This window comes from Perognathus longimembris, chromosome 8 (genome assembly GCF_023159225.1).
Source record: "Perognathus longimembris pacificus isolate PPM17 chromosome 8, ASM2315922v1, whole genome shotgun sequence".
Classification (NCBI taxonomy): domain Eukaryota; kingdom Metazoa; phylum Chordata; class Mammalia; order Rodentia; family Heteromyidae; genus Perognathus; species Perognathus longimembris.
In genome coordinates this window covers 49,511,059-49,535,463 of record NC_063168.1, presented here as the reverse complement: position 1 = coordinate 49,535,463, position 24,405 = coordinate 49,511,059, and the positions used below count along the sequence as shown (strand labels likewise).

The following is a 24,405-nucleotide window of genomic DNA, read 5'->3' as shown; positions in this document are numbered from 1 at the left end:
TATATCTGTATGTATGGCTGTCCAGTTTCAGATATACTCTGTTATGAGTAGATAAGAAAACCTTAGATTCTTTTAAACAGTTGTCAGATTTGGTCCCAGAATGCAGCATATAGATATCATCACTATCATCATCTCATCATCTTAAAGATGCCATGTTGCTTCTATACTGTTTCCCTCCCTCCCTTTTTTGCCAGTCCTGGGGCTTGAACTCAGGGCCCTGAGCACTGTCCCTGGCTTCCTTTTGCTCAAGGCTGGCATTCTACCGCTTGAGCCACAGTGCCACTTCTGGCCTTTTCTGTGTATGTAGTGCTGAGGAATCGAACCCAGGACTTCATGCATGCTAGGCAAGCATTCTACCACTAAGCCACATTCCCAGCCCCTTCTACACTATTTTTTATCCTTTATAATGAAGAGTTGGTTTTCTTTTTTCCTCCCTCCCTTCCTGATTTTTTATTTTTATTTTTTTAAGGAAAGGTCTTGTTTCCTATCTAGGTGTGCACCTGGACTGTTTCCAACAAAGCTAGGATGACAGGTACTTGTCACTGCTTCCAGTTATTGGTAGAGAAGGATCTTGCAATCCTACCCTATCTGCAGACAAGATCTTCCCTATCTCAGCCTCTCAAGTGGCTAGGATTACAAAGCATGCGTCACTGGTGCCCAATTGAGGAGCTGCCTTTCTTAATTGAGTTTTGAAAATCTCTTGAACAGCTGAAAAAAATTTTGCACCATATGTAAAATTTGCCTAAATGATTCTATTCAGACTGTATCTGAGATTGTAAGATCTATGGAGGTTAGTGTCTTTATTTCTCTTTTTGCTTCCTCTGTGGATACTGTAAACAGCCATTTAGAATTTGATACTTGGAGAGTTTGTATTTAATTTTTATTATTTAAAGAAATAAAAGTTGCTACCATAATTATAGTTATATGCATTATACCATAATTAGAATTATAACTGACCTTAAATTGAATTTTAGTTTCATTTAATTTGCATTAGCATGTGACTTAAAGATTGGATATATGAAACAGCAATTGCTCAGGACTGAGAAAAATGACCTACTTGGAACCAACACCATGCTTTCACATGGAGCACTAGGCAGGATAGGAATCTCTTTTTTAAAATATTTATTTTTTAACAGTGTATATTAGTTATACAGAGGAGGATTTATATTTCCACATATATTTCCAATATGTCCCAATCAATCTCACCTCTTCTGTCACTCTCCTTTGCCTCAGTTCCCAGGCTAATTTCAACAGGCTTCTATGTTCAGTTTTTGTAATTGTAAACATTCAGAAATCCTTTTTATACATATTATTTGTTACCAAACAAAATCACCTTTTGAGTATTTTATAGCAACTATGAGAAAAGGAAATGTTTAGTCAACAGGAGTTATTTAGGGAAGTAAATACTATATAATTCTTGTGTTATATCCATTGTAGGTAAGGGTAGGGACACAGACAGGATGCTGTATCAGAAAACCAGTCAAATTATAATATGTATGTATATTAGTTTGACTCCAAAATTCTGTTTTTAGGATGCTATTGTGTCCAAGTTCTCATATAGGTATGTAGAAAAACAAGCATTAGAAAAGCTTCCATCATCTTTGAATGGCACCAAGCTGGAACTAAGCCTTTAATACTAATACATGAGCCTTTAGGGACATTCCAGATACAAGCTATAGCATCTCATCCCTACCATAAATGCTCATTCATCTCAGTGCAAACATTCATTCACTTATCCCTAGGACTCTTAAAATCTTAACTGTGTCAGCATTGCTCAAGTTTCAGTCCAAAGACTATACTAAAAGTCAAGGCAAACTACTTAAGAGCCCCACCACCCCAATAAAAGTCAATAAGAAGTTATATACTTTTGATATGAGATGGCAGACATCAGGTATTCCTGTTCCCAAAAGGAGGAACAGGAAAAGGAGAGGGAATAAAGCAAGACTCAGCTGGGTAATCAGTAACCCTAATGTTCTCATGCCTAGCATTCTGAGTATACTATGGCAGGGTATGGGTTCCTAAGGGCTTCAGCAGCCACCTCCTATGGCTTTTGCTAGCTGTAACTCACATGACCACATTCTCACACTGGCTTTGCTTGCAGCTTGCATTCCATGTTCCTGGCTTCTTTTCCTTCCTGGAGTTTGTATTGTAGTTTCTGCCTTATTGTCACAGTGCTATACATCCTGTGGGGGAGTACTCCAACCCTGTAACACATTACCTATCCTCTCAGGCTCTCTCTCTGTCTGTCCCTCTGTCTGTCTATCTGAGACTAGGACTCAAACTCTGATGCTTTTCTTCATTGGCTGATACTCTACCACCTGAGTCATGCCTCCAACCTCTCAGGCTTTTCTTTGAAATCTTGATGGACTCATTCATGACCCCTTTAACTCTTGCATTCTTCATGTCTGCAACACCAGTACCAGCACTTGGGAGGCAGAGGCAGGAGGATTAAAAGTTGGAGACCAGCTTCACCTAGGAAGAGAGTTTCAAACCATTCCAGACCACAGAGAAATTCTGTCTTAAGAAAAAAGGCAGACAGGCTGGAGGGCTTGCACCTGTAATCCTGCTACCTGTGTGGTAGAGATTGGGGGTTTCAGGCCAGCCCAGACAGAAAGTTAGCAATGCCCTATCTTAACAGAAAAGCTGCTTGTGGTAGTGTATAACCCTAACCACATGGAGTTGTAAGTAGGATTGTGGTCCAGGCTGCTCTAGGCCAAAAGCAAAACACACACAAAAAAGTATGGTGGTGGTGAGGGTGTGGTATAGCACCTGCCTAGCAAGTATAAGTCCTTGAGTTCAAACCCCAGTATTGCCCCTCAAACAAACATATAACCCAGAAGCCCTAGTCTGTGTTCTGGTTGATACTGTACCTGGGTCCACTTGAGCTACAACTGTAGTGGTTTCTGAGTACCTTTCTGGCCTAGGCAGTCCTATGCTAGAAGTCACCTGGGGGCTTATTCACTACCAAACAAGGGGCTGGGGAAGTAGTTCATTGGTGATTTATGCTAATACCAAGGAAAAGGCTTTGGATTTGATCCTTGATTCAGGGAGGCAAACAAAAAAACAGAAATGTAGCAAGTTGTAGGTTATTTAACATGTATGATTGTAAGTAAACCTGCAGACTTACATCAGATGAATAGCTCAAAATGTCCTAATTAAGTTTCTCATACTTGGAATATTTGTCCTCATTTAAGTAATAAAATAGAACTCTAATGCAGATGATCAGTCTCTCCAGTTTGGCTAGTAATGTTAAAGAAGCTTTAAATTTTTAAAGTCTTCTAATGAAGTTAATTGCCTACTTGTACATTTTATTATGTCAATATTTTTATTTATTATCTGTTTATCTATCCATCCGTCTATCTGTTTATTTTTGGCCAGTCCTGGGGCTTAAACTCAGGGCCTAAAGACCATCCCCTGGGCTTCTTTTTGCTCAAGCCTAGCACTCTACCACTTGAGCCACAGCGCCACTTCTGTTTTTTTCTGTTTATGTGGTGCTGAGGAATCGAACGCAGGGTTTCATGCATGCTAGGCAAGCATTCTACCACTAAGCCACATTCCTAGCCCCATACTTTTATTTTAAGTTATATTTTTGGAAGTTTCTTGGTAAGCTGTAAGTATAATTTGTATTAGGCAAACAGATACTACTGATGACTATAAATCATGCTACTTAAGAAGGGAATTTAAAATGAGGAAGTTACTTTTTGTGCTTATTAGTTTCTCATGATTGTTGGCAGAAGGACTATCCTCTCCTTCTTACTCTCTCGCCTTGTGATATACTAATCCATCCCTGGACCTCATGCATGCTAAACAGGCTATATCCATAATCCCTACTACCACAGTTTTAAATGTTTTTCTTTTGCTATTCTAGGATTTGATCTTAGGGCCTTCTGCTTGCTCTGCTGGTACTCTTCCACTTGAATAATGCCTCCAGCCTGCACTTTTGCTGGAGCCTAGTGAACTTTTCTTTCCAGCCTGGCTTCAAACTGAATTGTGATTCTCAGATCTCAGCCTTCTCAGTTTTTGTGTTACAGTCATGAGCCACTGGCACCTGGCTTAGCATGCTTTTTTTTTTTTTTGGTCAGTCGTGGGACTTGAACTCTGGGCCTAGGCACTGTCCCTGAGCTCTTCAGCTCAAGGTTAGCACTCTATCACTTGAACCACAGTGCTACTTCCAGTTTTCTGGTGGTTACTTGGAGATAAGAGTCTGACGGACATTCCTGCACAGGCTGGCTTTGAACCACGATCCTCAGATCTCAGCCTCCTGAGTGGCAAAGATTACAGGTGTGAGCCACCAGTGCCTGGCTAGCATGCTTTCTTTTGAACGTTGAGTTTATGCTATATAACACTTTCATTGAAATGACCATTTTCCCCCCTTGTGGACTGAAGTATTTGTCCACCTGAATCACAATAGAAAGGAATACTGGGCTAAATTCAAAGTGTATCCCATGTGTTGTCTCCAGTCTTGGTATTTCACATGTTTTGGGGGCTGTCTGAAATTTTCATGCTGTAAAAATAATGTATGTGTTATCCTGACCCAAAGAAGAGGATCTTCTCTACATTTGCTGCCCTCTTAGGAACATTTACTTCCTCCTATAAAAAGGAAAGGCAGGTCAAGAGGTGGGCCTTCCACTTGATTCCGCTTTGAGAGTTTATTATCAAGTCAGTGCTGTCCTCACATATGGACAGAATGAACTTCCCTATCCTGCTTACTATTCCTTTATTTTTCATGAAATACATTAAACTCAAGCTGCTTTTCATACCTTTACTTACTTTAACAGATATTCAAATTGTCTTATTTTAATATTTATTTGCTAACATCTGTTCAAGTGGTCTGACAACAGAAGATACATCTGAATAAAAGTGTTTAAAAAGCTGCAGATTTTTTTCTGTTCTTTGTTCTCATTTTATGATCTAAAGATCCATAAGATCAAATTATTCTTTTTTTGTTTTTGTTTTTTATTTTGTTTTTGGTACCTGACCCTGGGCTTGCAACTCAGGGCCTGGGCATGATCCCTAAGCTTTTTCTTTTGTTTAAGGTGGGCACTGTACCACTTGAGCCACAGTCCCACTTCTGGCCTTTTCTATTTTATTTTTTTTGCCAGTCCTGGACCTTGGACTCAAGGCCTGAGCACTGTTCCTGGCTGCTTTTTGCTCAAGGCTAGCACTCTGCCACTTGAGCCACAGTGCCACTTCTGGCCATTTTCTGTATATGTGGTGCTGGGGAATCGAACATAGGGCTTCATGTATACGAGGCAAGCACTCTTGCCACTAGGCTATATCCCCAGCCCCATGGCCTTCTCTATATATGTGGTGCTGAGGAATTGAACCCAGGGCTTCATGTATACGAGGCAAGCACTCTTGCCACTAGGCCATATTCCCAGCCCCATCACTTCTGGATTTTTGATAGTTAATTAGAGATAAGAACCTCACATACTCATGCCTGGGCTGGCTTTGAACCATAATCCTCAGATCTCAGCCTCCTGAATACCTAGGATTACAGCTGTGAACCTTCAGTAATATACCTGAATAAAATATATATAAAAACTTCCAACAAGCAAATCAGAGATTTGATAGTATAATGTGGAAATACTATATGTCTTCATAGAAGTCTTTCTAAGTGGCATTAGCCTAAGATGAGTACCAAGGAAAATATTATGAGAGGAAGTTTCTTAAATTTAGAGAATATAAAGTTAAAGGACTGGGGCATAGTCAAGTTGGTAGAGCAGCTAACTAACAAATGTGAGGCTGAGTTCAAACCCTAATACCATAAAAAAAAAAAGAATGAAAAAGGAGGAGGAAGACAAAGAAAACAAGAGCCATATACTGTTTAGAAAATAGTAGTTTCTTCTTTTGGATGCCAGTACTGGGGCTTGACCTCAGCACCTGGGCGCTATCCCTTAGTCTTTTTTCTTCTTTTTTCTCAAGGCTGGTATGCCTACCATTTGAGCCACAGCTCAACTTCTAGCTTTTATGGTGGTTAAAGATAAGTGTCTCATGGACTTTCCTACCTAGACTTGCTGTTTAGCTTTTCTTTCCTCCTGCTCGCGGGACCCCTCCCCCCCCCCCCAGCTGAGGACTGAACTCAGGGCCTTGCACCTGCCAGGCAAGTGCTCTAACACTGAGCTAAATTCCAAAAACCCTGGGCTGGCTTCGAACTACGATTCTCAGATCTTAGCCTCCTGAGATATGAGGCACCTGTACTTAGCCAGGACTTGTAACTTTTGATTGGTGTGTAGCATTTTTAATTTAATTTTGTTTTCTTTTTGCCATTGCTGGGGCCTGGGACCCAGGGCCTGAGCACTGTCCCTAGCTTCTTTTTGCCCAAGGCTAGCACTCTACCTCTTGAGCCACCGCGCCACTTCTGGCTTTTTCTGTGTATGTGGTGCTGGAGAATCGAATCCAGGGCTTCATGCATGCTAGGTAAGCACTCTACCACTAAGCCACATTCCAAGCCCCAGCATTTTAATTTTATTATTTTATTTTGCTTTCAGTTATGTTTTCTTCTTTGAGTTGTAGTTTACTTTGGTAATCAAAGAACATGCTTTTCTCACTTATTGTTTAATGTATGAGGTATTTATTTTTGCCTGTTTGCCTTTTGACATTTTTGTGATCTGTTTAGAAAAATAAAATGGCATTTTATATTTTGAAACGTATCTTTTTTTTTTTGCCAGTCCTGGGCTTGAACTCAGGGCCTGAGCACTGTCCCTGGCTGTTTCTTCTTCTTCTTCTTTTTTTTTTTCCAGTCCTGGGGCTCGGACTCAGGGTCTGAGCACTGTCCCTGGCTTCTTTTTGCTCAAGGCTAGCACTCTACCACTTGAGCCACAGCACCACTTCGGGCCTTTTCTATATATGTGGTGCTGAGGAATCGAACCCAGGGCTTCATGTATATGAGGCGAGCACTTTACCACTAGGCCATATTCCCAGTCCCCTGGCTTCTTTTTGCTCAAGGCTAACACTCTACCACTTGAGCTACAGTGCCACTTCTGGCTTTTTCTATATATGTGGTGCTAAGGAATCGAACCCAGGGCTTCATGTATACGAGGCAAGCACACTGGGCCATATTCCCAGCCCACTTGAAACGTATTTTGTGAACCTTCTCCAGAACTGATAACTTGAATAGTCAATCAAAATTCTGCCAAATTTGGAGCTCTAGTGAAATTTTCAAATTGGCAAGAGTCAGTTTAAAAGAGGTCGTCATAAGCCTTTCTACTTTAGTTTTTTCCAATTCTGTTTTTGTTTTTGCCAGTCCTGGGGCTTGAACTTGGGGCCTGAGCACTGTCCCTGGCTTCTTTTTGCTCAAGACTAGCACTCTGTCACTTAAGCCACAGTGCAACTTCCGGCTTTTTCTGTTTATGTGGTGCTGAGGAATCAAACCCAGGGCTTCATGTATACAAACCAAGCACTCCACCACTAGGCCATATTCCCAGCCCTCCAAGTATTCTTAGAAATAGATTTTCTAAACAGAAAGAGGTTTCTAAAGTTAGACTCAAAGATATGACCAAAGGTAAATGCTGCCAGATCTCAAGTCATGAGTTTGTAGATCTTTATTTTACCTCTTCTTCTACAGAAATTCCCTGTTTTTAAATTTTAGCTAGACTTTAGAGCAGTTTCAATAAAAAGTGGTTTACATTCTGAAATAAAAATGTGTTATTTTTCGGTTCTCACATGCAGTGATTGCAGTGATGGTAAGTGATGACTTGCATTTATTTATATTTTCTCTTTCAACAGGGGAAAATGCAGTGTTGCTCTACTGAATGAGACAGAATCAGTACTGTCATATCTTGAAAAAGAGGTAATCATAGTCACTCATGATTTGTGTTTTTTCCCCACACATTTGAATTTCCATCTTTTTGCCCCATTATAGCAGTGCTGTAGTAGAAACATAATGGGTAAGATACATTTAGGTAACTATTCTCCTGGGAGAGGTAAGAGCTACCAAAAACTATTTAATCAGTGTAAGGCTTTATAAAGTATTGCACATTACTTAGTGAATTGTTTAGCTTGTTTTTGTCAGTCGTGGTGCTTGAACTCAGGGTTTGAGCACTCTCCTTGATCTCTTTAGCTCAAGGCTGGTGCTCTACCACCTTGAGCCAAGCGCCACTTCTGCACATTACTTAGATAAATATTTTTGTTTTGTTAAAATAATTATTTGGCATACTAGTTAGGTACCTGCATTTTATTTTTATTTTTAAAATTAAATGGCTTTTCTGTAAGGCTCTTACCAGAGGAATTTTTTTGGCCATTTTTTATTTTTATTTTCTATAGTCCTAATAAAGTTTGTCAGTTAAAAATACTTCTTTCACAAAATCTCAACAAAACATACTGGATCGCAAGCATTTGGGTGACATCCTCTAATCTCAGCACTTCTTAAGGCAGAGGCAGTTCATTTTTGAGTTTGAGGCTAATCTGGTACTACATAGCAAGAAGCCAGGGACAGTGCTGAGTCCAAGGCCCAGGACTGGCAACAAAATAAAAAACAAAGGAAAAAAAGAAACCTGGGACAGTGCTTAGGCTCTGTATTCAAGCTCCACGTCTCTCTCTCTCTCTCTCTCTCTCTCTCTCTCTCTCTCTCTCTCTCTCTCTCTCTCTCTCGTGCGTGCACATGCACACACACACACGTTGTCATTATGTACAACAGAATGATGGATAATGATAATACTTGGAAATTAGCAGACATTTTTTTTCCCTCCAGCAATACTGGGGTTTGAACTTCAACATACATGACTGCTAGGCATATACTCTACCATTACACACATGCATGCATGCATTCCTTTTGGCTTTTTTTTTCAACATAGGGTCTTGCACATTTTTACTTGGGCCAGCCTGGACAGAGAGCCTCCTGGTTAGGCTTCCTGTGTAGCTGGGATGACAGGTATAGGCCAGTATGTCCAGCTTTTTATTGATTAAGATGTTTTCTCACAAACTTAACTTGCCTGGACTGACAGTCCTTCTTATCTTTGCCTCTCAAGTAATGAACTTTATAGGTATGGGCTACCACACCTGGTGGTTTACAGAAGCAGAAATAAAGTGGCCAGATATTCAGGAGAATTTCATTTTGTTTTATTGGTCTTTGGCTAAAAGAAGCAGTTTTAATAATTGATAGTATTTTCCATCTAACTTAGTCCTTTAAAACTTGTTTTTTTTTGTTGTTGTTGTTGTTGGTTGTGGGCCTTGAACTCTGGGCCTGGGAGCTGTCCCTGAGCTGTTCAGATCAAAGCTATCGTTCTACCACTTGAGCCACAGTGCCACTTCTGGTTTTTTAGTGGTTAATTGGCGATAAGAGTCTCATGGATTATCCTGCCCAGGCTGGCTTTGAACCACGATCCTCAGATCTCAACCTCCTGAGTAGCTAGGCGTGAGCCACCAGCACCTGGCCCTTATAAACCTTTGAGCTATGCACTGATATCTGACAGTAAGTTTAAGGAATCTCATTTGTGCTTGCTCTTGAGAATTCTCCCTGTCCGTAGTACGGGAAGATTAGGAAAAATAAATCTATTTGGGTCATATACTTTCCTCAATTTCAGAACCATTTTTATGGTGTGACTTAGATTTACTATCCTATTTAATACAAGAACATCCTTGACATCTATCCTATCTTTTTAAATAATGGTTTTTTTTTTTTTTGTTTTTTTTTTTTTTGGCCAGTCCTGGGGCCTGGACTCAGGGCCTGAGCACTGTCCCTGGCTTCTTCTTGCTCAAGGCTAGCACTCTGCCACTTGAGCCACAGCGCCACTTCTGGCCATTTTCTGTATATGTGGTGCTGGGGAATCGAACCTAGGGCCTCATGTATACGAGGCAAGTGCTCTTGCCACTAGGCCATATCCCCAGCCCCTTAAATAATGTTAAAATCCAGAGATTGGCATATTTGAAATTGGTAACACAGAAAACAACTTTACCATCATCGTTTACTTTTAATTCTGTTTATGAGATTGATTCACTTACTGTTAAAACTTTTTTCCCCACTGTTGAGAACTAAAGATTTTTAATATTTTTCTATATTAGTACATACGGATCTAAGGATTCTAAGCAACTATATAACCCTAAGTAATCATATTTTTTTTTCTGTTGATTATGAGTAAAACCTCCTTTTAATTGTAGTACTATATTATTATGTCTTAGAGATAAAGTAACCTGAGAATTCAGGCCTGAGACTGTTATGTCATGCCAGTCCTGGAGCTTGTGACTCAGGGCCTGAGCACTGTCCCTGGCTTATTTTTGCTCAAGAATAGCACACTACCTCTTGCGCCACAGCACCAGTTCTGGCTCTTTCTGTTTATGTGGTGCTAAGGAATGGAACCCAGGGTTTCATGCACACTAAGCAAGCACTCTACTGCTAAGACACATTCCCAGCCCCTCATACTTATAATTCTATAAAGGAGGATGCTTTCCACATTTCTTAAGTATTTTTCTTTAGGCTTTTCTCCTAAAAGCGATCAGTGCTTAAAATACACCATAGAATTGCTCAATTGATGTAATAATCTTTTTTTCTCCCACTTTTCCATATCATAGTATGTAAGAGCCCTAAAAATCAATCTGACAGACAGCTCTTATTTGTAACTTGCTTGCCTGATCTTGGTGATATAACTGAGTATAGGACAGACCCTTTCAGGATAAAAAACAGAGCTGCATTAAATAATCTCTGGAAGCAGAAGATAGGGCTTTGCTGGTTCATTCTCGAATGGCTCTGCAGAATTCAGCAAAGGATTGGTGTCCAGGTAATTTTATCTGCTAGGCTCAGGAACTATAGGGCATTTGAGGTTTTCTGGTGGTTATTTTGTACCTGTCCTAGGGCTCAAACTCAGGGGCTGGGCACTGTCCCTGAGCTTTTTTTGCTCAAGGTTAGTTCTCTACAACTTGAACCACAGCTGCACTTCTGGCTTTTTTGGTGGTTAATTGGAGGTAAGAGTCTCAGGGACTTTCCTGCTTGTACTGGCTTTGAGCCGAGATTCTCAGATCTCAGTCTCCTATATAGCTAGGATTACATGCATGAGCCACTGATACCTGGCAACATTGGTGGAATGTTTAACTATGTCTATAATGCCTATTCTCTCTCTCTCTCTCTCTCTCTGTCTACATATATATGTTTTATATATATATATACATTATGTATACAACAAGATTGAAAGTACTGCAGAATTATAATTAATAAACAGCTAACTAGTTTTCTGCAGTAAAATTAACAAATCACATTTAAGTTCAACTCTCATGTAGTTAGTCAGTGTGAGATGTGTGTACCTTTTAATATTTTGGATATAATGTGGGCAGATGGTTCAAAACTAAGAATGGTATCCATGTAGACACACTGTTATCTGGTATGGACTTTTGTGGTTTGGAGATACTTGGTTTTAGTTGTTTTTAAGTTATTATTTAACTTTGCTGCCTTTTCAAAACTCTGTTTTAGGACAATTAGTAGTGTTCTTTTAGGCTAAAACAAAAAAGTTTATAAGCTACTGAAAGCTATTTTATTCAATTTTGCATTGTTGTACATGATGACAATAATACTGTTCTCTTTAAAAATTATGAATTTATTTACCAAAATGAAATTTCATGTACTTTCTGAAGTTTTATGTTTCATTATTGTGACATTGATTTTATTGCTTTGTGAAAAAATATAAGGAATTAAGTTTATCTGGATGTTTTCTGTCATTTTTTTTCAGGATGCCTTTTTCTACTCATTGGTCTATGACCCCTCAGTGAAAACATTGTTAGCTGACAAAGGTGAAATCAGAGTGGGCCCTAGATATCAAGCAGATATTCCAGAAATGCTCTTAGAAGGTATGTTTTCCAGTCCCATGAAAACTGCTATTTGATACTACTCAAATATAATCTTCATAAAGAAAAAGCAGTTTTTAAGATAAAAGTTTTAAGGTAGTGAGCCCTTTTGGTTTTATTAACACAGCAAGTAGAAGTAGAAGGCAATTTACCTGATGACTTCACATTTATATGAGTTTTATGGCTATGTTTCTGAGTATAATTTTAAGATTGTTAGTGTTGTTGAAATTGTGCTTTAATGTAATATGTTCATTTGTTGAGATTCTTTTTTTTTTTTTGCCAGTCCTGGGCCTTGGACTCAGGGCCTGAGCAATGTCCCTGGCTTCTTTTTGCTCAAGGCTAGCACTCTGCCACTTGAGTCACAGCACCACTCCTGGCCATTTTCTGTATATGTGGTGCTGGGGAATCGAACCCAGGGCTTCAAGTATATGAGGCAAGCGCTCTTGCCACTAGGCCACATCCCCAGCCCCTTATTGAGATTCTTGAATGTCTTTAAGTCATCTAGTCCCAGTGGTCATGGACTCTAGTTATATTTTGGTGGGGATTTGGCTTTGCGTTTCAAAAACCAATCTTCCTAATGAGACTTAAGATGTCTTTCCATTTTCATGACCAGACATTGAAATCTTTATTTTCTGACTTTACTATTAAAGTATTTTTACATTAAAAAACAAAACAGGTGGGTGCTGGTGGCTCACAATCTCTGATCCTAGCTAATCAGGATGCTAAGACCTGAGGATGCAGTTCAAACCAGCCTGGGCAGAAAAGTCCCTTTGAGACTCTTATCTCCAATATACTACTCAAAAAAACCAGAAGTGGCACTGTGGCTCAAAGGGTAGAATACTAGCCTTGAGCACAAAGAGGCTCAGGGACAGAGCTTAGGACCTGAGTTCAAGCCACAGGATGGGCAAAAACAACTGTAACAATAACAACAAAAATCCCCAAACATTAGTTGAGTTAATTGGATTATGTCTGTAATCTCAGCACTGAAGAAAGAGGATTGCAAGTTTTAAGTGGACCTGAGGTATGTAGTAATATGCTGTCTCACTCCTTCCTTTTCCCTTCCCCTATATAATTTTTTTTTTTTTTTTTTTTTGGTCAGTCCTGGGGCTTGGACTCAGGGCCTGAGCACTGTCCCTGGCTTCTTTTTGTTCAAGGCCTGCCACAGCGCCACTTCTGGCCATTTTCTGTATATGTGGTGCTGGGGAATCGAACCCAGGTCCTCATGTATATGAGGCAGGCACTCTTGCCACTAGGCCATATCCCCAGCCCCGCCCCCCTATAATTTTTTAATTATGTAGTCAGACTAGCTGTGTAGCTCAGGCTAAGCTATAACCACTAGCTATTTTCCTTTCTCAGCCTCCTGAGTGCTGGGATGGTAGATGTCAGGTCCACCTTCAGGAGGGCTCCATGCCGATGCCCCCATCTGTTTAAGTCAGGGACCAGTACCTATGTTACCTAGGTAACTGGCATACCTGGAGGCAGTTACCTCCCTCTTCTGAAGTCCTATCCAATCTACCTGGCCAGTTCTCCAGCCTTTCTCTATATAATCCAGCTCAACACGAGTTCCCTCTCTCTTTCCTTTTCTCTCTTACTCTTCTTTTCTTCCTTCTCCTCTGTCTCCCCATGCCTCCATCTTCTGTGGGCTGGCAGTTTGCTCTCCCCCCAATAAACTTTTCTCTGCCTGAACCATGTGGCGAGTTTCCTTTCCTGTGAACCTTACGGTAGACAAGTGCTACCACCGTGGAGTCAAGGGTATTTGTTTTGTTCACACAGGAAAGACCCTATGTGCAATGGTAAAGTGTACATGTTATTCTGCAGCTGTTTCTTTAAGTCTTTTCAACAGTGTATCCTTAACATCTTTTTTTGGAGGGGGGGCCTGGGAGGGAGGTCTGCAACTCAAGACTAGCTCAAGACTGCAGCCCCATTTATTCTTAACTTCCAGCTTATATGCAGTTTAGGAACCAGGGAATAGCATAGGGTTACTAAAGTTCAAGAACACAAAAAGGCTTGGAGTTGGCAATATCCGATGGCAGCTAAGACCGGATGAAGTTGGTTAACATAAGAATGGACTCCTGTGGACATAGTAAAGCATTTCCGATTAGTGCTGTCTTTCCAGTAAGCCATGTCCTTGCACGACCTTGAGAATACAACACAGCCAGAGATCAGGATGAACTTTGCTGCAGGCTTGGCTCCCAACAAAGATGGAGTTGGCTTCTGCTGCAATCTGAGCTGGAGTCAATCTGACGTCCCTCCATAGTCAATGATGGTGCTGGCTAGATCTGACCTCCCTATTACAGTTAGCAGCCACATTTGCACACTCATTCCAAAATGACTCTGGTCCCTTGATCCTGGTTGGAGATCCCAATCTGTCGTTGTTGTGGTAGATGAAAGTAGAGCTCTCGGTCAGGAGAAGTTACCTCGGTGGTCTTCTGGGTGGGCTTAGGACAGCATAATAGGTCCCAGGGGCAGCTTGGAACCCCCCCCCCCCCCCCGAAATGCGGGGAGCAAATCCACTGGGAAACATATCTCCGTTTCGGCACCAATGAAAGGATATGTCCCGGCCATCGCAGGGGAAAATACGTAGATAATTGCAGACAGGAGAAGAAGATTCATATGGAGGTTTATTAGTGGGGCCATAGTTCCCACGGGAGAGGGAGCTACATGGCGTCTGCACCTGGTGGCAGCTTCTCTCTCTCTATCCTTAGCATCTTTAAGTAGATTGATTCACCTCTATTCAGTGGCTGTACATATAGTTGTTAAATTTACATGGATTATAGGTATGCATCACTGTATCCAACTTCCCTCTGTTAAGATTCAGTCTTAAGGAATTTTTTGCCCAGGCTGGCCTGGAAATACCAGCCTTTTGTCTCTCAATCTTAGCCTCTTCAGTAGCTTAGGATGTTAAGTGTACCAGCACTGGAGCCAACAATGAGAAAGGAGTCTTGGCAAACTTTTCTAATCTCACTGGCCTTGGACTATGATCCTGCCTCTCAGTCCAAGCTAGGATTATAGATGTGAGGAAATGATGTTTTGGCTATATTTCCTGACCCTCTGATCTATATAGATCAGTGTGTCTTCTAGAAATAATTCTGGATGTTTATAGTCCTTAATGTTTGATGCTAGACTTTACAATGCACCTAAGAGAGCATTAAATTACTTCATTGCAGAACACTTGGTTCTAAAATTTTAGAAATAGTGTTTTAGTGAATATGAATATCCTTTTATAATGGATTGATTACACATCCTCCAAATAAATTGGGAAATGTTCTTAGGTATGAAATAGTCTAAGTCATAGAGCATGTGTGTTTTAAACTTAAAGACGCCAAGTTGTCTTCTAAGAGGTCATATCTTTTTGATAGCTGTGTAGCTCAAGCTGACTATGAACCCATGCTCCTCCTGCCTCCCCCTCCCAAGTGCTGGCATTATAGTTGTACACTACTATGTTTGGCTCGAAATGGGGTATTTTTGGTGCCAGACTGGGGCTTGAATTCAGGGCCTGGCTACTGTCCTTTCGTTTTAGCACTCAAGGCTAGTGTTCTACCACTTGAACTGCAGCTCCATTTCCAGCTCTATTTTTTTTTTTTTTTTTGGTGATTAATTAGAGATGAGAGTCTCATGGACTTTCCTGCCTGGGCTGACTTTGAACCATGATCCTCAGATCTCAGCTTCCAGAGTAGATAGGACTACATAGTACATGCATGAGTGTTTGGCACCTGGCTCAAGCTGTCATTTGTATGTAGGTATTTTCTTAATTTTAACTAATAATTTCTATGCAACAAACTATCGTGTTAGCATACAGTTTTTAAGTTTTAACAAACGTAACATGGAGAAGAAAGAGTTTTTGACTAGTAAGTTAGTTTATCAGATCCATCTGTGTAATGAATACACATACAGGCATCCAACTTCAGTTCTGTATTCCCCAAGATGCCTTTCATTATTTTTAGGAAGAGTAATGTGGTCTCTTATGTTATTCAGAGTTCTATGCTGTTTCTAGTCATTCAGCTTTTGTAATTGTGAATTACATTATGCTGATCATGTACCTTACCCTTGAGTGCTGATCATAAGCCTAGTCTATGTGCCATATGGTAACTTTACAAATTTTTACTTACCAAGTACTGATATGAATAATGATGTTGGCATATTTCAAGTAACAGAAAAAGAAAAGCTAGATCACATAGTCACAACGTTCAGTTTATTTGAAAAACTATTAAATGTGATGTTTGCCCCTGAGAAGCATAGAAGCTAGGAGTGTAATTTTGAAAGCACAAATACCTACCTTGGGATTATTAAAAATTACTTTAGGATAATACACAAAATAGGTAATTTATTCTAAAGTCTTCAAAAAGAACTCGTAGTTCTTAAGGCTTCTGTTGCAGGTAAGATCACTAGTGCTTAAGAACTGAGTCATGCCAGCTGTCTGACAGAGGAATCCTTTGTGTTTAGAGAATACATCTGAATTCAGTTTCTTTTATTTAGTTGGTTGTGGGGCTTGAACTCGGGACCTGGGTGCTGTCCCTGAACTTCTTTGTGCTCAAGGCTAGTGCTCTACCAACTTGAGCCACAGTGCCATTTTTGGCTTTTGAGTGGGCTGGCTTTGAACTGATCCTCAGATCTCAGCCTCCTGAGTAGCTAGGATTCCAGGTGTAAACCACCAGTGCCTGGCTGAATTTTCTTTAATTAAATAAATCTTGTAGGTCACTAACAAATGTTAATTGACTTAGACAATAATGTTTCTCTTGATAGACCTTTGGGCTGGTTCTTTACCCTCCCTCCCTCTTCCCTCCCTCCCTCCTTCCCTCCTTCCCTCCCTCCTTCCCTCCTTCCCTCCCTCCCTCCCTCCCTCCCTCCCTCCCTCCCTCCTTCCCTCCTTCCTTCCCTCCCTCCCTCCCTCCCTCCCTCCCTCCCTCCCTCCCTCCCTCCCTCCCTCCCTCCCTCACACCAGAGTTTGTTCAGTAGCCTAGGCTGGACTTGTCCTGTCCCAGCCCCCAAATATTGGGATTGTAGATATGTGCCACCACACCTGGCTTCAATGTTGCTAATTTTACATATTCTTCTGGGCTGTTACATAAAGAGCTATGAAACTGAATTCTATGCAATGTTTTATTCTGTGAGAGATCCAGGTTTATTTTTTTTCTAATTCTTACATGTTTTATAGTAGGGCAAAGTTTCCCTCTTTGTTCTTCATACATTCCTGTGGTAGGTCTTATTTCAGATTTTTTTCCCCCTTTCTTAAGGAAAGGAGATGGTTGGAAAATCTAACAGTTTTAGAATATTGAGCAGTCTGTGTGCCTCTTCCTGAGGTTTTGGTTCTGTTCACATTAATCTGTTGATTTATGCTCTACTGTTCAATGGTAGAGGACTGGTAATATGTAGTAATGGTTTATATGAAAATAGGAAGGAGAGGTCATTTTTCCCCTATTGCTAATAAATTGTTGATAAGCATACAACAGTAAGAAAATATTCGAAAGTAAAGAGCTATCTATATGTTTTTAGTTACTATTACAAAAATAAGTTATGTTGATGATGTTGAAATGTCCTAAGTAGTAAGGTAGTAACTGCCAATTCTAGGAGGTTTTCCCTGGTCAGAGAAAAAAGTATTCTTATATTAGGGAGTTTAAGATAAGAGGGTGGTAATTCTGTGAGTGAGTCTTTAACCACTGCAAATAGTGGCTGATTTAGTGGCCTCAAAATTTGTTGCACTTTCTACTGTGTTAAAACCATGTGGGAAGCTTTGGTTTAAAGGTAAAAGAAAACTGAGAGGAAATAAACTTCCTTCATTGTTTGCAAAGGGAGAAAATACCTGTACCCAAATTCAGTCATTAATTCATTGAAAATGTGTGTCAGGAGCTACATCTCAGTGGAGAAAACAAGTTCAGGGTGTGAGGTTTAAGAGTGATAAGGGGTCAACTAACCTTTGTGCTTAGTACAGATGTTAGTGTAGATTTAACTGTGCTAGTATTTTTATTCATCTATTTATTTAGTCTGGTACCAAGTTCCCTCCCTAGATTTTGAACCGCCCTCCCCCCCCAAAAAAAAACAAACCCTTATTATTTTCAATGGATAGTTTTGTAGATGTAACTTCTCAAACAGTGTAGTGGGTGCTAATCAACTTAAAACCTCCAGCATGTAACAGACAGATACTGGTTGCAAACACATTGAATAGTAATTCTTAATCCCAAGGCAATTTTGTGTCCCAGGGAACATTAGGCAATGTATAGATGTCTTGAGTTGTCACAACTAGTGAAAGTAGTGTGTGGGCAAAAATGCTACGATACCACTTGGGTATAGTCCAGGGGTGTTGCTAAACTACCTGTAATGCAAGGATGTATTTGGCTCAAAGTATTAGTAGTTTGTAGGTTGGGAAAACCTCCTATATTGGGTTCTTGGGATATAGAAAGAGTATATAATTTGTATGTCCATATTTCTATACTTTTGATTTTTTTAAATGATGATGATGTTGGGAATCAAACTCAGAGCTTCATAAATAACTATGCAGTCATTCTGCTATATTTTCTAGTCCCATTCTATTTACTTAAATCATTTCCCTTATTATTTAGTAATGATATTTTATTTACAAATGTTCATATTATTTAATATACGCATCAGTTTACTTAATCTAATTCTTAGCAATTTAATCTGTTGAGATACTTGTATAAAAGAATATCATCAAGCCAGGCACCAATGGCTCAGGCCTGTAATCCTAGTTACTCAGGAGGCTGAGATCTGAGGATTGAAGTTTGAAGCTAGCCAGAGCACGAAAGTCTGTGAGACTCATTACCTCTAATTGATAATCAGAAAGCTGGAAATGAAGCTGTGGTTCAAGTGGTAGAGCACCAGCCTTGAACAAAAAAGTTCAGGGACAGTACCATGCTGTGAGTTTAAGCCCCATGAGTGCCCCCCCCCAAAAGAATATTATTAAGACAAATCTTTATTCATTCAAATAATCTTTTCTTTGAAAGTTTATTTCTTTGTATAAACATACCTCCAACTTTCTTGGTATTTTATATTTTTATTGTTAATAATGACTGTGTTCTTTTTTTGTTTTCTTGCTGTTTTTCTTTTAATATTTATTTTTATGATACCATTCCAGTAGCCTGTTATTGCTTTGACTTGTATCTTATAAGAATTTTCAGAACATTATTTAAGAAAGATAGTGACCAAGGCCATCCTTCTGTATATGAATAAAATATAACATTAAAAGTATTGCTGGGCCGGATTATCAGTGGTTTATGCCTGTAATCCTAGCTACTCAGGTGGATCATGATTCAAAGCCAGCCTGGGCAAGAAAGTCCATGAAACTCTTATCTCCAGCAAACTACTCAGAAAAAGCTGGAGGTGGCACAAGTGGTAGGGTGACAGTCTTGAGCAAAATAAGCTCAAAGGCAGCAGCACCCAGGCCCTGAGTTCAAGCTCCAGGACTGGCCGAAAAAAGAATATTTCCAGTTGTCCAGGGAAAGGACAACCTTAGTTCTTCAGATTATGGAGTGCCATTAGGTGCCTGAAGGGATATACTGAAGAAGTACTTTATCAGTATTTTACAGGAATCATAATAGATGAGTGGAAAATTAGGATTGACATTTAAAATCATTTCTGGATCTTCATTTCTTAATTTTTTAAAAACAAAAATAGGAAGATATACACAATCATGTCACTTGTTGGTAAGTTAATTTGTGGGAATTCAGGGGTGAGGGAGCTCTTCATGGGTTTGATTATTTGATGATGTAGGATCCACACAGATTATAATTGCCCATATTATCATGAGTGGAAAAGTGAAGTAAGAGTATTGCAGTGACCAGAGCGTGGGATATGTACCATTCCAAAGATTCCTGGAAGTTTGCTGAACATTTATACAAATACTAAGTTTATTCAAGACCTTAAAAAGTCTTCCCCCTGTGGTGCTGTGATAAAACTGTGATATAAATATAATTACTTGGTGACTCCAAAATTATAATCACCATTTAATCTACAGTGACTATTTGATATAGAGCATTTCTATATCCTTTTGTGGTTGTTTTTAAAAGTACATTTGTTTAGTTAATTTATTTTTGCATAGCTGAGGACCAAACACAGGGCCTTGCACTTGGCAGGCAAGTGTTCTCTGAGCTAAATTCCCAACCCAGTACATTTATTTTTGCTATCACTATTGTGATATAATGGGAAAGACCATTACTAGCTTACATAAAATTAAATAAAGATTTTTTTTAAGATACAGAAAAGTGTAATTTCATTCTTACCTTCAAGTTTCATACAGTTTACAGCACTAAAAAATATTCTTTGGATCTAGAAGCATAACTCATGTGGTAGAACATTGGCCTTGAGCAAAAATCCCCCCAAAAAACCCAAAATGAAAAACAATAACAAGGGAGAGCTCAAGTCCCTGAGTTCAAGCACCCCCCCAAAAAAAAGAACACCCAAAAAACAATAACAAACCCTGGTCTTAAAAATGTAGCTAATGTCAAGTACCTGGGCTTAGCATGCTACGAATTGTAAACAAAAGCTATGAAAAAACAAAATTATTTTGATCACTTTGGTGAACCATTAGCTCTGCTCTGCTTGTGCTGTTTGGTGTTGGGGTGGCAAGTAGCCCTCTTGTTGATTGCCTCTGAACCAGTCCCCAAACTGACTGTAGTGGGCTGACTTAGGAGACTGCTGGCAGAGCAGTACCTGATTCTTTTCCATTAATTGATGTCTATTTGTTTCTATGCTCTGAGTCTCATTGCTGGAATTTATCAGTCATCAGGGAATTTTTGGTTTCAGAGTATGATACCAGTAAGTGTAAGGCATGCTGCCTGATATTTACAGATACAGGAATCAAAATCAGTCTTTGTCATCATAGACATAGCCTAGTAGAATCTATGGTACAAAACAAAATTCTGATTGACTCTCAAGCCTGTTTTTCCATTACTATCCTTTGTCCTGATTTTCAGTCCTAGCAGGTAGTTATATTTCCTTGTGAGATATTCGAAATAAAGTATCCTGCATCTTCTTAGTGAATCTTTGCCTTGGCCTTTACCTTCTTTATTGCCTGCCTGCCTGCCTGCCTGCCTTCACTGACTTCCTTCTTTCCTTCTTCCCTCCCTCCCTCCCTCCCTCCCTCCCTCCCTCCCTCCCTCCCTCCCTGCCTTCCTCCCTCCCTCCAGCTGCCTCCCTTAGCCATATATTTTCATTTCCTCTAAGTATCCTCTAGACAAAATGAGTGTTTTTCTCTCTCCACTACATTTCAATACCCCATGACCTTTTCATATTCTTATGTTTTGAATTCTCTCTTCCGCTAGTGTATTTGTGCCCATTAGTTCTTAGAAAAAATACTACCTCCTTCATAACATTGTTTCCTAGATAGCCTGAAAAGATTCGTTTTCAGATTCTTACAGACATATTTATAACTCACAAATCTTTGTTTTGTTTGTATTATAGATATTTATACATACAGCTTATCATAATTGAAACATCTTGTTGTAGAGAGGTTCCTGTTTCAGGGCTATATTCCTTAGTATGGGGCTTAGTGCCTCACACATTCAGGTATTCAGGAAGTAGATCTTAATGCTGATGCTGTGTGGTTGGCTTGGTGTATTATTCATTTTTTTAATGCTATCTTTATTTATTTATTTATTTATTTTGCCAGTCCTGGGCCTTGGACTCAGGGCCTGAGCACTGTCCCTGGCTTCTTTTTGCTCAAGGCTAGCACTCTGCCACTTGAGCCACAGCGCCACTTCTGGCTGTTTTCTATATATGTGGTGCTGAGGAATCAAACCCTGGGCTTCATGTATGCGAGGCAAGCACTCTTGCCACTAGGCTATATTCCCAGCCCTATTACTCATTTTTTTAAGGTGTTGCATCTATATCTGCCATGTGAAAGAATGAGCATTCACTTTACATGTGACTATTCCTAATGCTGTAATTAGTGACTATAGTCATCAACCATATGGTTCAATGGGTTTTGTGAGTAACAGCATTCCATTTTCTTTGTTTTTTGTGCAGGAGACTCAGATGAGAGGGAACAGTCAAAATTGGAAGTTAAAGTATGGGATCCGAATAGTCCACTCACCGATCGACAGATTGACCAGTTTTTAGTTGTAGCTCGGTGAGTATGGCATTATTGAATCAAGAAATGCCTTTTCGAGGCTGGGAATATGGCCTAGTGGCAAGAGTGCTTGCCTCCAACACATGAAGCTCTCGGTTCGAATCCCCAGCACCACATATATGGAAAACGGCCAGAAGGGGCGCTGTGGCTTAGGTGGCAGAGTGGTAGCCTTGAGCAGGAAGAAGCCAGGGATGGTGCTCAGGCCCTGAGGCCAAGGCCCAGGACTGGCCAAAAAGAAAAAAAAAAAGAAATGCCTTTTCTTCTTGAAATAATTTGTAGGTCAGTTATTTTCTTTCTTTCTTTTTTTTGCCAATCCTGGGGCCTGAGCACTGTCCCTGGCTTCTTTTTGCTCAAGGCTAGCACTCTGCCAACTGGAGCCACAGTGCCACTTCTGGCCTTTTCTATATATGTGGTGCTGAGGAATCGAACCTAGGGCTTCATGTGTATGAGGCAGGCACTCTTGCCACTAGGCCCTATTCCCAGCCAGGTCAGTTATTTTCCTTCCTTTGCACTCAACATTTTTTCCCTGTTGGTTATATTGGTTATATTATTGTTTTCCTAGTTATATAAGAAAGCTTAATATACGGCATTGCTTCCTAAATAGTATGATTACTATCATTAGCTTATGTATTAAATGAAAATAAGTTTATTAATTTTTAGTGGTTAAGAAAACAGTAGTATAAAGAAGAAATCTCACAACTGAATTCCAGTTGTTTAATGTAAGCAACTATTTTACCTTATATGACTTTCCTCTAGACTAGATTATTCAGGTACCAGCAGAAGTATGCCTTTCAGATTCCTCACAGAGCTTCTGTGCATGAAGAGGGCCTTGATGCATACAAGGATTTCCTGTGAGAGCTGTCAGCCTGATTGGCTTGCTTCTCCCCTTGGCTCTTTTCTCAAGAAAGTGAATGGGGCAGAAATTTTATTTTTATTTTTGTAATTATGAGAACAAATGGTGCTCATGGGCAAACTGCCACAAAGCAGCAAGTAAATAAGATTACTATGATATTGGAATAGTGGATAAATTGGGAAAAATCCTGAAAGTACAATAGCAATAAATGCTAAATGAGTTTAGGTATTTTGTACAATGGAGTATTGCTTTTTAACAATTAAAATGAATGAATTAGGACTCTAAGTATCAAAGAGATAAATCTCAAAAGTAATGTTGAATGAAGGACATACAGTATGATCATTCATATGTATACAGTGTGATCATTTATTAAAAATTGTGTAATGTACAAAATATTTGCATTTCACATATGGTTTACATATATATTACACATTAATGGATATAAATAAACCTATTGGATCTGAGGATAGGTATAGATGACTATAACTAAATTTATAATATTTCCTTAAAGGAATCAGACATGGCAAAAGACTAGAATCAGATCTGCACAGTAGGTAGTATAAGGGTCTTCATTTTAATATTTTCTGTTGAACTTTTTCCATCCTTTGGCAGCACTGTTCTTAGAGATAGTCATCAAGGAAAGAGTAACACACCATTTGGAGTTCAGAACCCTTGTGCCTTCAAATGATTGGATTAAAGCATTTAATTAATGTACATTATTAGGAAACAAAGTCAGTGGGAAAGTTCCAGAAAAGGTATCTGAGAAAACATTGCACTTTTATATTTGATTTGCATTTTGTTTTATTCCTTTCACAATTGCCATGAGCTAAGCTTTATTTCTTTTTTTGGAAGTCAGAAAAATGGTCACTAAAAAATTATATCCCTACTGTCTTTTCGTGTGTGTGTGTGTGTGCGCATGCGTGCACATGTGTGTGCCAGTCCTGGGATTTGAACTCTGGGCCTCAGTATTGTCCTTGAGCTTTTGTGCTCAAAGATAGTACTCTACCATTGGTGCCACAGCTCCATTTCTGGCTTTTTGTGCTTAGTTGGAGATGAGAGCCTCGCTGACTTTCCTGACTTAGCGGGCTTCAAACCATTATGATTCTCAGATTTCAGCCTCCTGAGTAGTAGGATTACAAACGTGAGCCACTGGCACTGGCATAAAAAAAGTAATCTGAATGCAAACTAAGGCTCAATTTTATGGTGTTTTTGTTTTTTGGTGCATGTATTGGGGCTTAAACTCAGATCCTCAGTCTCACTTGGCCTTTTTGCTCAAGGCTGGCTTCTCTACCACTTGAGTCATGCGTACATTTCTTAAGGCCCAGTTTTAAAATGTCAAGAATTAGTGAAGACATGGAACTGCTGCTTTAGAAGACCACATCCCCTAAATTTCACCCAGCAGAAAAGCATACACCTGTGCATTAAAGGATATAAACAGCTGACATTAGTGCTGCCATTTATAATAGCCCCAAACTTTAAATAGCACCTACTGTTGATTAACAATTAGCAGAGGTGGGGGTAGGAAATAAAAAGAACATTCCCTAGCAAGGAAAATGGATGAGTATAGCTATGGCTGATAATTTGATGATGTCACACACCTGAAATCCCAGCACTCAGGAAGCTGAGGTAGAAGCATCATGAGTTTGAGGGCAGCCTGGACCACAAAGTGCGTTCCTGGTCAACCTGGGCTATATAATGG

The 24,405-nt window shown here is 39.7% G+C and overlaps 1 protein-coding gene across 5 annotated transcripts in view; it reads left to right on the top strand.

Annotated features, from left to right (window-relative positions):
* Nucleotides 1-24,405, top strand: part of Mta3 (metastasis associated 1 family member 3) — a 136,049-nt gene that overhangs the window by 40,371 nt on the left and 71,273 nt on the right. For all 5 annotated transcript variants that reach the window (XM_048353039.1, XM_048353042.1, XM_048353040.1 and 2 more), the window contains exons 5-7: nucleotides 7,729-7,792; nucleotides 11,658-11,775; nucleotides 21,751-21,853. In XM_048353039.1, the coding sequence (XP_048208996.1) occupies nucleotides 7,729-7,792; nucleotides 11,658-11,775; nucleotides 21,751-21,853 (285 nt within the window). The remainder of the gene's footprint in view (nucleotides 1-7,728; nucleotides 7,793-11,657; nucleotides 11,776-21,750; nucleotides 21,854-24,405) is intronic.